We start from the raw sequence: 17,341 nt of genomic DNA, 5'->3' as shown, positions 1-17,341 counted from the left end.
ACAGAGCTGCTTCCACCTTGAGGATCCAGTGGCTTCTCTCCTAAAAACCCCACCTCACAGGAATCAATCATTGTCAGTTGCTTGGTAGAATACTGTCCCTGGCCAATCCATTGACCACTAACCAATAAACCCCTCCGATCTCTTGTGTTCATTAAAGTCTGGGTTCTTCTGCCAACATGCTATTTTCACACTTTCTGAGTTCCTTACTCGCTCTGTCTCCATTAACGATCCATAGACTAAAAACGATAATGCCAAAATAAAAGAAATAGGAACTGAGGCAATCAGCAGGAAGAGCCCTTACAATGTACACCTTCAGTGCTGTTAGGAAGCAAATATCAAAGTTTTTGACCAGCAACAGTGAAGGACCTGTAACATAGTTCCAAGTCAGGCGGTGTCTGGCTTGGAGAGAACTTGTAGGTGCTGCTCCCATGCATCATCTTCCTATGTCCTTCTAGGTGGTAGATGTCGCCGGTTTAGCAAGTACTGTTAAAGGAAACTTGAAAACTTGCCACAATAGATGGTACACATTGCTGCCACTGTGCACCAGTGGTAGCTGGGATGCCAATCACATGGGCTTTGTCCTGGATGGTGTTAAGCGTCTCGAGTGTTGTTGTAGCTGCAGTCATCCAGCTAAGTGTAGAGTATTCCATTACACTCCCGACTTGTGCCTTGTAGATGATGGAGTGGCTTTGGGGAATCAGAGGTGAGATTCTCACTGCAGAATTCCCAGCCTTTGAGCTGCTTTCTTAGCCACAGTATTCATGTGGTTGGCAATGGGAATTGGGAGAAAACTCTATGCTGATTGAAGTCATATAGAGCAGTGAGGAAGATGGTTGTGGTTGTTGAGAGGCCTATCATTTCAGCCCCTGGACATGACTACAGTAGTTGCTCAGCAGGAGTGTTCTTGGTCCAAGCATCTCCCCTTCAACACAAGGTCAGAGTATGGGTGTTGGTTGATGATTGCACAGAGTTTAGTGCCATTCACGACTCCTCAGACACTGAAATGATTTGTCGGCAACATTCAGACATGGGCTGACAAGTAACTTTTTGGTCAATGTCAGCCCTCAGCATTTGATGGTGGGGTTTCAGTGACGGTAATCATTTATTAAATTTGTTGATGGGATGCATGGCAAGGTCAGCATTTGTTGCCCACTCCCAATTGTGAAACCATTTTAGTGAGCAGTTAAGAATCAACCACATTGTCACTGAATTTCCATGGGGAGAGTCTCTCTTATTGGACATGGTTATTGCCTGGCTCTTGTGTGGCATGAAAGGTACTTGCCACTTAACTCATGTCTGAATGTTGCAACCAACTGTTTTAGTGTCTGAGGAGTCATGAATGGCACGAAACACTGTGCAATCATTTGTCAACACGCCCACTGTGTGTTGGTGGGAGTTTATTGATGAAGCAGCAGAAGAAGCTTGGGCCAAGAGCACTCCTGCTGAGTAACTTTGCCAATCATGTCCAGCGACTGAGACGATTGGCCTCTCAACAACCACAGTCATCTTCCTTTTTGCTCAGTATGACTTCAGTTAGTATAATCTGCTAATTCCCATTGACTTCAATTTTTCCTCACTCCTTAATGCCAAACTGGCAAATATATCCTTGGTGTCAAGTGCAGTCACTCTCACCTTACCTGCCTGAGCTCCAACTCCAACTGTCGTTGTGCTTCCAACTGAGGCAAGATGGGTGGTTCATGGGTGGTTCAAGCTTCTATTGCATGAAATTTTGACACATCCAACTTTCTGAAGACCACAATATAATGAACGAGCAAGACCAAAAAATTGTCACATTGCCTTTATTTACAATGTCTGCTGGAACACATCGTATTTAAATACACAAATCATCACCATCTCCTCAAACTAAAACAGTAGCAAGGAATTTATGAAGCATAAGGCCCTTTGTGGAAGGATCAATCTAGATCTCAGTTTATCTATCTTGTTAAACATTAAGCTTCTTGCACCACAACGAGTTACAGGCTGTGAGCTTGTAGCCTAACTCCATTTGATCCAGATAACTCTCAATGCTGAACCACGAGGGTCCATCTGAATTAAACTTATTCAGGTCAGAAATACAATCTAATCCCAATGAACTGGTTTGCCCAAAATCATCATGTTTTGAGCAGACAGTGCCTAGACCTTTTTCAACTCAGGTCATTTGGAATCTGATTCGGAGTGTCCTGATCAGGTTTTAGAATTCAGCACCTGACCTGCCCAGTCTTACTTCACCAGCACAATTTTCCACTTACTTTTTCTGAAGGCATCCATTTCTCCGGAGTTTAATTTCTTCGACATTGGTAGATTACCCGTACTGGTGTCTGCCGAAAAGCTGATCAAGCAATTTATTCTACCAGAATTTGAATCTGCTTCCAACCAACATGCGTTCACATGCTTTCCAACAGACAGAGATAGCAGCAGAAGTTGTTTTCTACACCCAAACTGCTGTCACTGCCTAGATCAGTGCAGATCACAAATCAAATCTGGACCTTCAGCAGGATGGCTTTGTGGAGCATTGGACAAAACCTGAGCCTATTCAGTCATCATAAAGTTTGGCGAGTTCGATTTTAGATTCTCGAGCAATGAATTCTGAACTAGTCACGCCTGTAACATGAATAGGTTAACTCATTCAAACAAGGTAGAATCTGGTGCAGAATGCATGAGATAGGCTATTACCTGTCTTCCTTTCACAATCGCCTTGGACACTGGCACCTTAACTTCCAGGTCAGTGTAATCCTGTGACCAAGTGTAGTTGTCCCTCACAGCCCCATTGTAGCTGTCAGAATTTTCTTCACATTTCCTGCAAACAAACCAACAAACAGATAACATGGCAGTCCTAAAACTTACAGCTGTGACTTACTCACTTCCAAGTAGCCAGTGTCAATAAGCATTCTTCATAAAACACAGCTCGCACCATCTGCATGAAGAACCCTACTGCATCAGTATGGCTGTTTCATTTCCTCAAGGTTCGATTCCCAAGATTTGGCCAAATTCAAAATAATTTTGTGACGTGGATACACAGCAACCAAATGTTATATCCGCACTAACATCCAGCAAATGACAGCTTCAACTCACCATCTGGGCAGGATTCAAATTAAAAACATCCGAGAACAGTTTGCTAACTCACGGCAATTCCCCAGCGTGTTCTTAAAAGAAAAGCCAAGTAGACTACCCCAGTACCAGTCAAGGGACCTTAACCTCTCTCAACAGTTTGAACATAGGATGTGCACACATAACGAGCCCAGTCTGGGTCCTGGGGAAAGGAGGGCAATGGATGCTTCAACCTTTCCACAAGTTTAATTACTGTGATATGATGTACACTTATTTACATGAATGAGGCTGGGTCTATAATGAATAAACACAAACAGAAATTTTACTATTGTTTATCTGGCTGGCTCAAAATTTTAGGAACACTCTGGAAACATTACCCTAAATTTTATGAATTATATATATTTAGCAGTTTTGTACAATAAAACATTTATCTCAATTTAATTGTTTTTCCTGTTCCAATGGTATATTTTTGTTTGATGTCAATAAGTGCACAATTATCCAACCTATGCAGAAATGTTTTATTGTGTTGGGGTTTCATACTATAAATGTAAAGAGATCGGAAACTTTTTTGTTTGGCCTTGAAATAGGAATTCTCTAATTCCTGCCATCTCCTCCCACATCCATTCAAATACTCCTGCTTCCCTCGCCTCAACCCTTGTCGTGAATGAGGGTTCTGGAGATGAGTGGCAAGGCAGCTTTGAGCCATTTAAAAAAAAAAAAAACCTTGATTTATAATAGCCCAGGCTCGACACTTCTGCACCATGTGGTCCCCTGGATCGAGGAACAATAGAGACATTATGGTAAATCCTTCCATCAGCTCCACCTACACTTTCTCCAGCAACCTTGGACACAAGACATCCAGTCTAGGCCATTTATTCGTTGACAAAGTTAGACATTTCATTACTTCATCTTTCTCAATTTTCACCCATGTATTACCTCCATGTATTATCCACACTCCGACCAACATTTTATCAGATAATCTTTTAAGCATATCTCACCCTCTGTATCAAAACCCTCAATAATTTTCAACGCCTTCATTACATCTCCAGTTCACCTTCTCTATTCACAAACTAAAAATATGAATTATCTCATTGCTGGTATTCCAGGAAGTATCATTCCCATCCTCTCCAAGATCTTGACAAGCTGGCTAAAGTGTGGTTCCCATGATTGTTAGATTACTTCAGCTGGACTTCCGGTTGGGACTATGCGGAGCTAAGTTGCACATTCGGCGGCTCCTGCAAAAACTGACTTTTGGGCTCTTTTCAAGGCCCCAACGTTTCCCGGTGTGGGAAGGAGTCTACAACAGCTCCCCATCAGTATATGGCTTCAACTAGGAGCGGGGCGACAAAAAAGGTGGTGGTGGACCCGAAGAAGGTGCAAGGGAAGGACAAAATGGCGGCGGGCGGAGACCAGGCAGCGTGGATGCAGTGGGCGGAAGAGCAGCAGGAGGGTATCCAGCGCTGCTTCAGAGAGATTAAAACGGACCTGCCAGAGCCGATGAAGGCTTCTATTGATAAGCTGTTGGAGACACAGACGGCCCAGGGAGTGGCGATCCGCGAGGCTCGACAAAAGATCTCTGACAATGAGGACGTGATCTTAGGCCTGGCGGTAAAGGTGGAGGCGCAAGAGGCGCTCCACAAGAAATGGCAGGAGCGGTTCGAGGAGATGGAGAATCGGTCGAGGCGGAAGAATCTGCGGATTCTGGGCCTCCCGGAGGGGCCAGACGTGGGGGCCTATGTGGTCACCATGTTGAACTCGCTGATGGGAGCGGGGTCCTTCCAGGGGCCCCTGGAGCTGGAAGGGGCCCTTAGAGTGCTGGCGAGGAGGCCCAAGGCTAACAAGCCTCCGCGAGTGGTGCTGGTGAGGTTCCATCGGTTCGTCGTTCGGGAGTGTGTGCTCAGGTGGGCCAAGAAGGAGAGCGGCAGCAGGTGGGAGAACGCGGAGGTTCGGATATATCAGGACTGGAGTGTGGAGGTGGCGAAGAGGAGGGCCGGGTGCAATCGAGCGAAGGCGGTGCTGCACAGGAAGGGGGTGAAGTTTGGCATGTTGCAGCCGGCGCGACTGTGGGTCACCTACAAGGACCGGCACCATTATTTTGAGTCTCCGGAGGAGGTGTGGTCCTTTGTTAAGGCCGAGAAGTTGGACACAGATTGAGGGTCGGGACGGGCAATTGGGGACTACGGTTGATATGCTATGTTTATTTTTGTTTCGAGGGGGGGGCCTTTATATTGCTCCGGGTTTCTTTTTCTTTGTGTTTTTTCTCTTTTGGGTCGGTGAGGGTGGCTGGGGCAGGTTGGGCACTGTTTTGGTTGGGTTGGTCGGGGGGGTTCTTGGAGGTGAGATGGGGCCCTGCGGGGGAGGGGGAGGCCCGAGTCAGGGGTGAGGGGACCGGGCCTGTAAAAGGAGCTGCGTCAGAGGTGGCGGGGCCTTGTAGGTGGAAAGCGCGGGCTTTTTCTCGCATTGAAGACTGGAGGGGGCGGGGCCAGGGCGGGGAAGCGAGGGTTGTTTTCCACACTTAGAACAGAAGGGGGAGGGGGAGAGCCTATGGATGGGGACGGGAGAGGACTGTGTGCCACACAATGGGAGGAGTCGAAGGAGAGGCGGGAGTGGCCGGGGTCAGCTGACTTGCGGAAGTGCAATGGGGGGAGTAAATCAGCTAGGATGGGTCCTAGCCCGGGCCGGGGAAAGAGAGAAGAGAGAGATCGAGTTGCTGCTGCTATGGTCAAGGAGGAGCTGGAGCGAGTTGGGGGGGGGGTCGAGACGGGGGTATGCCGCTGTGGGGAACGGGCCGGGTGTGGGATGCGGGCGTGTGGCTGGCCGAGGAGGGGTCATGGCTAGTCGGCGGGGGAGGGGGGCGGGTGGCCCCCTGATCCGGCTCATGACCTGGAATGTAAGGGGACTGACTGGGCCAGTTAAGCGGGCCCGCGTGTTCGCACACCTGAAGGGGCTCAAGGCGGATGAAGGTGGCAGACCAGGTGGGGTTGAGGAAAGGGTGGGTAGGTCAGGTGTTTCACTCGGGGCTGGATGCCAGGAGTCGGGGGGTGGCGGTCTTGGTGGGAAAGAGGGTGTCGTTTGGGGCGTCGAGCATTGTGGCAGATAATGGCGGCAGGTACATAATGGTGGGTGGTGAGTTGTGGGGAGGGGGGGTGGTGCTGGTCGATGTGTATGCCCCGAGCTGGGACGATGCGGGTTTTATGCAGCGTAGGTTGGGTCGGATCCCAGACTTGGAAGTGGTAGGCCTGGTAATGGGGGGAGACTTTAATACGGTGCTGGACCCGGCGCTGGATCGCTCCGCGTCTGGGACGGGTGGGAAGCTGGCGGCGGCTGGAGTGCTGGGGAGGGGGGGGGGGGGTTTGTGGGCCGGATGGGAGGGGTGGACCCTTGGGGATTTGCAGGGCCGGGGGCTAGGGAATTTTCATTCTTCTCGCAGGTTTATAAGGCTTATTTCCCGAATCGACTTTTTCATCTTGAGTGGGGCGTTGGTGGCGAGAGTGGAGGATACGGAGTATTCGGCGGTGGTCGTTTCGGACCACGCCCCGCATTGGCTGGACTTGGAGATGGGGGAGGAGAGGGACCAGCGCCCGCTGTGACGCTTGGAGGTGGGGCTGTTGGCGGATGAGTTGGTGAGCGAGCGGGTCCGAGGAAGTATGGAGAGGTACCTGCAGACCAACGACAACGGGGAGGTCCGAGTGGGGATGGTATGGGGGCACTGGTGAAAGGAGAGCTGATCTCCATTGGGGCCCCGAGGAGGGATTGTTTGGGGGGGGGGGGGGGGGCGTGGCCTCCGGGCCGAGTTTGACCGCCGGGAAGGCGGAGGTGCGGTGGAGAAAGGCCCAGGGGGCGATTTACGAGTGTGGGGAAAAGGCAAGCCAGATGCTGGCGCATCGGCTTCGGAACCGGGGCACGGCTGGGGAGATCGGGGGAGTGTGGTGCGGAGTGGAGCTGGCATAAATGGGGTCTTCAGGGACTTCTACGAGGAATTGTACCGATCCGAGCCCCCACAGGTGGAGGGAGGGATGGGCCACTTCTTGGACCAATTGAGGTTTCCAAAGGTGGAAGAGGGACTGGTGGCGGGATTGGGGGCCCCGATTGGGCTGGAGGAGCCGATCAAAGGGATAGGAAGCATGCAGGCGGGGAAGGCACTGGGGCCGGACGGTTTCACGGTCGAATTCTATAAAAAATATATGGACCTGTTGGGCCAACTGTTAGTTAGGACCTTCAATGAGGCAAGGGAGGGGGGGGGGGGGGGGGCCTTGCCCCCGACGATGTCCCGGGCACTGATCTCCTTGATCCTGAAGCGGGACAAAGATCCCCTGCAGTGTGGGTCTTACAGACCGATTTCCTTGCTAAATGTAGATGCCAAAGTGCTGGCGAAGGTCTTAGCCACGAGGATTGTGTGCCGCAGATCATCCATGAAGACCAGACGGGGTTTGTGAAGGGGAGGCACTTGAACGCGAATGTGCGGAGGCTTCTGAACGTTATCATGATGCCGGCAAGGGAGGGGGAGGCGGAGATAGTGGTGGCGATGGACGTTGAGAAAGCCTTTGATAGGGTAGAGTGGGGGTACCTGTGGGAGGTGCTACAGAGGTTCGGGTTTGGGGACGGGTTTGTCAGGTGGGTTAGGCTGTTGTATGAGGACCCGATGGCAAGTGTGGCCACAAACAGGAGGTCAGAGTACTTTCGGTTGCACCGAGGGACGAGACAGGGGTGTCCCCTATCCCCCCCGCTCTTCGCACTGGCGATTGAACCCCTGGCTATGGCACTGAGGGAGTTAAGAAACTGGAGGGGGTTAGTGCGTGGTGGGGAGGAGCATAGGGTGTCACTTTATGCGGACGACCTGCTGCTGTATGTGGCGGACCTGGTGGGAGGAATGCCGGAGGTAATGAGGATTTTTCGGGGTACAAGCTCAACATGGGGAAGAGCGAGCTGTTCGTAGTTCATCCAGGGGACCAGGAGAGGGGGATTGGCGAGCTCCCACTAAAAGAGGCGGAGAGGAGCTTCGGGTATCTGGGAGTCCAGGAGCTGGGGGGCCCTGCATAAGCTTAATTTTACAAGGCTGGTGGAGCAAATGGAGGAGGAGTTCAAGAGGTGGGATGTTGCCGCTGTCCTTGGCGGGTATGGCGCAGTCAATAAAAATGACGGTGGTCCCAAGGTTTTTGTTCCTGTTCCAGTGCCTCCCAGTGTTCATCCCGAAGGCTTTTTTCAGGCGGGTTAACAGGAGTATAATGGGGTTTGTGTGGGCGCGAGGGACTCCGAGGGTGAGAAGGGTGTTCCTGGAGCGGAGTAGAGACTGGCGCTGCCCAACTTCTGTGGATACTACTGGGCCACCAATGCGACGATGGTGCGCAAGTGGGTGATGGAGGGGGAGGGGGCCGCATAGAAGAGGCTGGAGACGGCATCTTGTGTGGGTACGAGTCTGGGGGCGCTGGCAATGGCACCGCTGCCGCTCCCTCCAAGGAGGTATACCACGAGCCCGATGGTGGTGGCTGCCCTCAAAATTTGGGGGGCAGTGCAGGCGGCACGGGGGCAGGTGGAGGGTTTGCAGGGTGGCACAGGGCAGGGATACGAAAGTTGGGGGACCTGTTTGTGGATGGGAAGTTCGCGAGCCTGCGTGAGCTGGAGGAGAAATACAGGCTCCCCCTGGGGAATACCTTCAGGTACTTACAGGTAAGGGCGTTTGCCCAACGGCAGGTGGTGGAATTCCCGCGGCTACGGCCACACACAGTACAGGACAGGGTGCTCTCGGGGGGGTGGGTAAGATCTCGGAAACTTACCAGGTGATGCAGGAGGAGGAGGCCTCGGTGGTGGAGTTGAAAGGTAAGTGGGAGGAGGAGTTGGGAGAGGAAATTGAGGAAGGGACGTGGGCAGACACCCTGGGGAGAGTGAACTCTTCCTCATCGTGCGCAAGGCTCAGCCTCATACAGTTTAAAGTACTGCACAGGGCACACATGACCGGGACAAGGATGAGTCGGTTTTTTGGGGGTGAGGACAGGTGTGTTAGGTGCTCAGGGAGCCCAGCAAACCACACCCATATGTTCTGGGCATGCCCAGCGCTGGAGGAATTTTGCAAGGGCATAGCGAGGACGGTGTCGAGGGTGGTAGGATCCAGGCTCAAGCCGGGCTGGGGGCTCGCAATATTTGGGGTGGCAGAGGAGCCGGGAGTGCAGGAGGCGAAAGAGGCCGGAATTCTAGCCTTTGCGTCCCTGGTAGCCCAGCGAAGGATTCTTCTTCAGTGGAAGGATGTGAGGCCCCCAAGCGTGGAAACCTGGATCAACGATATGGCCGGGTTTATTAAGTTGGAGAGGGTGAAATTCGCCTTGAGAGGGTTGGTACAAGGGTTCTTTAGGCGGGGCAACCGTTCTTAGACTTTCTGGCAGAGCGGTTGACATTGGTCAATGGCAGCAGCAACCTTTTTCTTTTTGTTATTTACACTGGCGAGTCTGTGGGGTTGTATATACTTGTTGTATTAAGTTGTGGTGTTAATGTTAATTTATTATTTATGTACAGGGGGGAGGGGGGTATGGAGGGTTGTTTTTCTGGACTGTGTTTTGTACTTAACCCTGTTGGGTTTCTTTTTCATTTTGTTATTGATATTTTATGAAAACCTTTAATAAAATTTTTTTTTTTTTTTATAAAAGAATACTTCAGCTGAGACCTAACCATTGATTTCTGTTGGCATTGCAGAAACTCATTGCTTTTGCACTCGTATCCCTCTAGTTATAAAGCCCAGGATTTGTTTTTTTAAATAGTCTGATTACCTCGATAGCCATGTTCAAAGATTTGTGTGTATCTATCTCTTGGTCTCTCTATTTATAATAATAATTTATTGTCACAAGTAGGCTTCAATGAAGTTACTGTGAAAAGCCCCTAGTCGCCACATTCCAGCACTCTTCATTTGTGAAATGATTCTTTTCAGTTGGAAGAATAAGGAGGGGCAATGTAAAATCAAGGCGACAATTCTCAAGGAGGCTCAGGATCAGGGGGACATGAAGCTGTTACCAGACTCCTAAATGACCCTCTTATGGACTGACCTCATTAACACTTCACTCTGTATGTTTCATCTGATGCCGGTGCTTATGTAGTTACATTGTATACCTTGTGTTGCCCTATTATGTATTTTCTTTTATTCCCTTTTCTTCCCATGTACTTAATGATCTGTTGAGCTGCTCGCAGAAAAATACTTTCCACTGTACCTCGGTACACGTGACAATAAACAAATCCAATCCAATCAGCATTGCAGATGGAGAAAGGAGTGAACAAAGTATGCAGGATCCTGGACGTTATAAGCAAGGGGACCTTCAGCACAAAAATAAGGACATGATGATAAAATTGAATAAAGCACTGGTTCAGTCTCAACTGGAGTATCATTCCAGTTCCGGGCACCACAGTTCAGGAAGGATGTGAAGGCAATAGAAAGGTTGTCGAAAAGATTCATGAAAACCATTTCAGGGTTGAAGGACTTTACTTAAGTGGATTGGTTGGAAAAGCTGAGGCTGTTCTCCTTGGAGAAGTGAAGATGAAGAGGAGATGTTATAAATGTGTTCAATATCACTCGGGGTCTGGATAGGGTAAATAGGGAGAAGCTGTTCTCATTTGCAGAAGGATGCAGAATTAGAAGACATCAATATTAGGTGGCAGGCAAAAGAAGTGACAGCAACGAGGAAATATCTCCCCACACACCCACACACCCACACACCCCCACACACCCCCACACCCCCACACACACACACACACAGTGAATAATTCAGATCTGCATGTGGTGGATTCAGATTCAATTGAGGGTTTCAAACTAACTTTCAAAATTTATATGATGATAAAAACAATTGCAGGGTTAGAAGGGAAAGGTGGACAAGTGGGACAAAGCGAGTTGTTCTTCCCGAGAGCCAGCACAGGAAAAGGCAGATCAAATAACCTCTTTGTGTGCTGGAATCATTGTGATTCTGTGCTCACCTTTTAAAATTGTCCCACTTAAATTATATTGCTACTCCTCATTATTAGGTCCAAAATGGATCCAGTTGACCCCGATTTTACAAATCTATCGTCCAATTCCTTTCAGTCATTCAAGCTGCCAAAGCAGGGACACAGATTTACTAAAGTATAAACACTATAAAAGGAGCACTGAGACCCCATGACAAATAATATCTGCAATGCAGCAGAGAGTCTGCTACATTTGCTTGACGCAGTGAGGTGGAACCAGGAATTCAATTGAGGGGAGAGGCAGAGATTTTTTTAAAATTTAAATGAATTTAGAGTACCCAATTCATTTTTCCAATCAAGGGGCAATTTAGCGTGGCCAATCCACCTACCCTGCACAGCTTTGGGTTGTGGGGGTGAAACCCACGCAGACACAGGGAGAATGTGCGGAGAGGCAGAGATAACAACCCTCGGGTCTCCTGAAAAAGACTACAGCTGTTACCCACATCCTCAGAACTACCACAGATGGATATTGATTCTTATTCCCTATTTTATCCAAGAACAAACACACACACATACTTGGAAAGCTCAAAGTGCTCCTGTTTCACAACTGGTGCAGCAGCAGTGCCCTCTAGCTGTTTATCAGTCGCGGTGGGCTGCTGCAAATCTGCCAACATCACTTGCTCATCTGTCTCTGTGCTCACTGTGTTCTGTTCAGCCGTCACGGTTGCTTCAGCTTGCTCCTCTGCTGCTGATTCGATCTCCACCTCCTGACCAGGAAGTGGGACACATAGCTTGTCTTCTTCCATTTTCCTGTCCTTCAGTTTCTTCTCCAGCTCTTGCACCCGTCTCTCATTATCTTGAATAGAATAACGTTCAAACTTCTTGAAAGCCTTGAAAACAAAATGAAGCCAAGTTATAAAAACACTGGCTGCACTTGGCCCATTTGCTTTCAAGGATGTAATCTACACTTTGTATGAGGTAACGGTAACAAGCTATGATAAGAGGTGCTAAAATGAGAGATTAGAACCGAGGTACAGGTCAGTCATGATTTCACTGAATGGCAGAGCATGCTGGAGGAGCTGAATGACCTTCACCTATCTCTATTTATCAGAAACAGTACACACCCAACTAACAGATCAAATGACTGAATAACTTTTCATTGCAGCAGGACTGGCTGACATCATTAGCAAGAACACTGCCCATTTCTGCAGAAGTCACAGCGAAAATTGAAGCAATGAAAGCCTCAACAGTTATGAGAATCCAAAACAAAATGAGTTCAAGGACTCCAAATCCAGATGGCTGTGGATACCATTTTACAGGACTGGATTGTTCAGAAACCAAAAAAAAAACCTTGCATTTGTGTATCACCATTGGAAAATATCCCCAGGACCTCTTATACAATCAAACACATTTTGATCTGCTGGAGATATTAGAGATGCAAAATTTATGGATGCTGGAAATCTGAAATGGCAACAGAAAATGTTGGAAATACACAGTAGCTCTGCCAACATAAGTGTAGAGAAAGGTAGAGTTAACATTTCAGGTGGATGACCTTTTATCAGAATTGATATCAGTATTTCTGGGATTTTGTTTTTCTTTCAGGAGATAATGGAAAGATTATTAACGGCTTGGTTTAAAGTTAAGTTTTAAAGAGGGTCTTAAAATAGAAAGGCGAAGAGGTTCAGGCAGACAAAACTGGAAACTAAGAGTCTCGGCAGCTGAAAGCATTCACCAGATGGAACGATAAAAAAGGGATGTGCAAAGGGCCAGAAGTGGAGCAATGCAGAGACCTCACAGATATACAGACGGAAGAAGTTACAAAGATGGGAGCGATGAGGCCATGCAGGTATTTAAAAACCAAGGAAGAAAATTTGAAAGTTGCCAGACTAGAAGTTTATGGCCAGGATTTTGACCCGTTTTTGCAGCAAGTGTGAATAGCGACCAGGACGCAAAATATCACAGAGCCCAAAACACGATTTACACCAATGGGATATCCCTTTGCCACTGTCCCCGCCCGTTACAATAAATTATCAATATCAGGCCTCGCCACCTGATAATACCCCATTACATAATCCCTTCACATCAGCATGCGAGAGCTCTCCTATGGCATTGACATTGTGAAAGGTTGAGGGTGGAATGGCGTCTTGTGGTCAGGAGGGTTTCAATTTTATGTATCAGGGTACCCTTTAAAAACGGCGCCCCGATCCCCCACCCCCTTCATCAGCCAAACAATACAGCGGAAGAAACGGTCATTTTGAATGGATGCGTCAGTCTGTCAAAAAACAGAAAATTATGCCCCCTGAAATTACGATACTGGTACAACAGAGGGTGTTTTGCTCGGCTGATGGCTTTAGTCCACTTACAAAGGTTGTTTGAGCTGGCCAGGAATGGTCCTCTGATCTTCCCCATCACCTAAGTACATGGTGAATCAGTCATTCACAAATTTTATTAAAGCATGTTCAATGATTAGTTTGAACCATGCCAGCTTCTCTCTCAAGAAACCTACCATGTGCTTAGGCGTTTCAAGGATTTGGTGCGCTATTAAAGTGTTATTAGCAAGATTTTGCTCACCTTTAAAAGTGCGCGTGGGAACATTTGCAACCTAATGATAGATATGCTTTATTTGAATTGCAATCAACATAATGGTTTTCAACAGGGTTAAAGTAGTAATGAACTAAATTGAAGTCGACAAAGAAACTGCTGATTGTATAGAGGGCAAAAAAGTGACAGAACAATCATTAGGGATCAGTGTTTTACAAAGGTTTTGAATCAAAGTGCTAGAGCAAGATCACAGGATCCAAAATAATGTGACGTCACAGAATAATAAATAAAAAGTGATTCAATACATATCCATTGGTTGTGTAAGTTACATAAATGCAATACTTTGTTTTCAAGGATTATTTTTGATATCACAGTCCCAGCAAATTAATCATACTGATTAGTGCTTATTTCTAAACTCTCCTCAAAGTCAACATGTGCTTTGTTGGACAAAAACAGAAAATACTGTAGGAACTGGGTTTAAAAGTAAAAAGTTACCATCCTCATCTTGGAGAATCCAGGACCATTAATAATGGCAAATTAAATCCACTTGACTTGTTTTCAGGGGCCATGATGAGAAGCAGGTCTGACCCCAGAAAAGTTAATTTTATTATTTATTTCAAGCTTTTTTAAAGTGGGGGTCGGGCTCACGGGTGGGTCGCGGGCAGGTGTAAAAAGGGTCGCCGTGCACCCTGGAATTAACATAAATATCCCAACTACTGGGTAAAATCAGGAGGTTGCAAACAGAAAGACTGCCACAAAAATGGCTTTTGTGATGGGATATACATGAGAATGTATGGCCCAGGAGTGAGAAGCAGATTGGACTTGCCAGCTGACAAGACATCCCAACAGCAAGCCAGATGGTTAGCTGTAATTTGGAACCTTCACAGACAAGACTGAAGCCAAGTAAGGGACGTCTGATCATCATCAGATTCTTCACTGAACTCAAGTCTTTCAATCAACTAAGTAGCTTTCCAGGATCATGTACCAAGAGACTCAGTCCCCATTTCTGCAGAGAAGCTACAACAGACCCCCACCGTGCAAGCCCTCCACACAGACACACCCTTTCGCTCTTTCTTAGTCTGCACATTGGAAGCAGCATTTGGAAAGCTAAACGGCAGGTTGAAGGCTTGCACATCCATTCAAAATGTGTTGTGGGACAATAAGATTTGTAGAAAACCATCTTCTTTCTTTATGGGTCTGGGTGTCGATCATCACCCGCAGCAAAACTCATTGCATTTACTGGATTAAACCTAACACAGAACAATTACACTTGCTGCCTTTGTCTGCGCAATGTCATCCCCACACCCTCCTCCAAAAATATCTTGCATCGTTAAGTGAAAAAATTCTTGACATCAATTCGAAAAGCTGCCCTCGAGTTTAAATAGGTTTCCCTTTGTCTTACTCTCAGTTTAATTTTCTGTAATGTTCTGGATTCATCTTTCACAACCATTTATTATCATACTTCATCTCCCCCTGCAAGATTGCCTTCAAGAATTATGGGTTGTTAAGCCTACATTTCTGTAGCCTTTCCTCAGTGTTAGTCATGGCTCAGTGGATAATGTGCTGGTATCGATATCAGGCAGACGGTTGTGGGTTCACCTCCACATCTAGGCCACACCCCTGTGTCGTACAGCAGGAATGCTAGGTTGTTAGAAATGTTTTTTTCCAGATACCATGGCAAATGGAGGCTCTGCCTCTCATGTGGATGTAAAAGATTCCATGGGACACATTCAATAAGAGCAGGGAGCTATTCCTGATGTCCGACAATCAACATCACAAAAACAGATTATCTGGTCTTTATCGCATTGCTGTTTGTATGAGCTTGCAGTGCATATGTTGGTATTACAACAGTGACTGTACTTCATTGGCTGCAAACTACTTGGTGCTCATATAATTGTGAAGGTGCTAGCTAAATGCAAATCTTGTTCTTTCCATAATTCAAACATTAATATCAACCTTGAGGTACTCCTCTGCACTTCGAATATCTCCCTATTTCATCGAGTTTTACAGCACAGAACTAGGTCCTTCAGCCCATCGTGTCTGTGCCAGCCATCAAGTGAGTCCCAAAGGTCGCTCAGTTGGCAAAAATGGGTCCCGGGGAAAAAAGTTTGAAAAATACCGGTTGACTTCGACAGTGTATCCTGGGCAAAGGACACAAGGCAAGTCGGTCAACTCAACCTTCTCGATTCAGGGATGTGGAAAGTAAATACTTGCAACCTCACACAGATCCACAAAACATTTGCATTCACATTTGTACCTTTGCTGCTACAGAACATTTGAAAATACAGGTGGTGGGATTCTCTGACCCGCCGCACCACATTTCTGGTGCGGCATGCCCCTGGGATTCTCCGTCTCACCAGCCGGCCAATGAGGTTTCCCATTGTGGGTAGCGACACGCCATCGGGAAATCCGCGGGTTGCCAGCGCAATGGAGAATCCCGACAGTGGAGAATCCAGCCGAGGATTTCTCGTTATCTTTCCACCAAAGACTGAAACAGAATCAAAATGTCTCCTCTGGAAAAAGCTACATAAAATTGTCCATACATTAAAATAGATTGAGAAATAGAAATACTTTCAAGAAGGTAGGCTTGCGACTCGTTCCTCCTCACAGAATTGTTTTCTCCCAAGTTGAAAGTTGGTTTTATATCGAAAATGCTTCATATTATTTGAGAAACAAACACTACTTCTTTGAAATCTACCAATCATAATTTCAATATCTATAAATCGAGGAAAACAGCTTCCGAGCTGCCTATCTTGTTTCATGACCAAGTCCTCACTTCGGACCCAAGCTTCACAGCAACATTGGAACTGAATGAATTGTAATTTAATGGATCCTTCAAAATGCTTCACTAAAATAAGTGCATCACTGATGTACTTTAGGTAGGCATTAAACAATGGGGAAAATCAGAGATCCACCCCGGAGTTGCTCAAGCACCTTCTGGGTGTGGGCTAAATCTAGAAGCCCAGAAAAGTACCCACATTGCACCAGTATGCCGATTTCATAGACTGCAAAGCTGGCAACACTAACTCAATTATAAAATTATCCTAGTTTTTAAAAAAAACCACTGCCTTATCCCTCCTATCTTGGTAACTTCTTCCAGCCCATATCCCTCACGAGATCTATAAAATAATCAGGAGCATAGATAAGGTAGATCGTCACCATCTTTTCCCAAAGGTAAAGGAGTCTAGAACTAGAGGGCATAGCACAGTAAGAAGTCTTACAACACCAGGTTAAAGTCCAACAGGTTTGTTTCGAATCACTAGATTTCGGAGCACTGCTCCTTAATCAGGTGCCGTGCTCCAAAAACTAGTGATTCGAAACAACCCTGTTGGACTTTAACCTGGTGTTGTAAGACTTCTTACTGTGCTCACCCCAGTCCAATGCCGGCATCTCCACATAGAGGGCATAAGTTTACGGTGAGAGGGGAGAGATACAAAAGAGACCAGAGGGGAACTTTTTTCCACACAAAGGGTGGTGAGCATCTGGAACGAGCTGGCAGTGGTAGAGGCAGGTACAATTTTCTCCTTTAAAAAAGTTAGACAGTTACATGGGCAGGGTGGACCAAATGCGGGCAAGTGGGACTAGCTTAGTGTTAGAAAATGAGAGGCATGGTCAAGCTGGGCCAAAAGGCCTGTTTCCATTCTGTAAAAATCTATGGCTCTATGAAGTCCGTACTGCTCCTGCCTTAAGTCTAAGGTTGTATGAAGGCATGGCCAGAGATTGACTGTATCAAAATTATGGAGGGTCAAGGCACATTATCATGTTCCTCAATGGGATCAACTCTTGACGTAGCCTTTTAATTCACCCGACAGCTTTTCTAAGATATTTTGATTCA

At 47.2% G+C, this 17,341-nt stretch overlaps 1 protein-coding gene across 3 annotated transcripts in view; it reads right to left on the bottom strand.

Moving 5' to 3' along the window:
• nudcd3 (NudC domain containing 3) overlaps positions 1 to 17,341 on the bottom strand; it is a 43,209-nt gene that overhangs the window by 19,306 nt on the left and 6,562 nt on the right. For all 3 annotated transcript variants that reach the window (XM_072485766.1, XM_072485765.1, XM_072485764.1), the window contains exons 2-3: positions 11,542 to 11,855; positions 2,674 to 2,797 (exon numbers count right to left, since the gene is read on the bottom strand). In XM_072485766.1, coding sequence (XP_072341867.1) covers positions 2,674 to 2,797; positions 11,542 to 11,855 — 438 coding nt within the window. The remainder of the gene's footprint in view (positions 1 to 2,673; positions 2,798 to 11,541; positions 11,856 to 17,341) is intronic.

Source organism: Scyliorhinus torazame, chromosome 20 (assembly GCF_047496885.1).
Source record: "Scyliorhinus torazame isolate Kashiwa2021f chromosome 20, sScyTor2.1, whole genome shotgun sequence".
In the NCBI taxonomy this organism is placed as follows: Eukaryota; Metazoa; Chordata; class Chondrichthyes; order Carcharhiniformes; family Scyliorhinidae; genus Scyliorhinus; species Scyliorhinus torazame.
The sequence above is the reverse complement of the archived record's forward strand: the minus strand, read 5'-3'. Positions and strand labels throughout refer to the sequence as shown.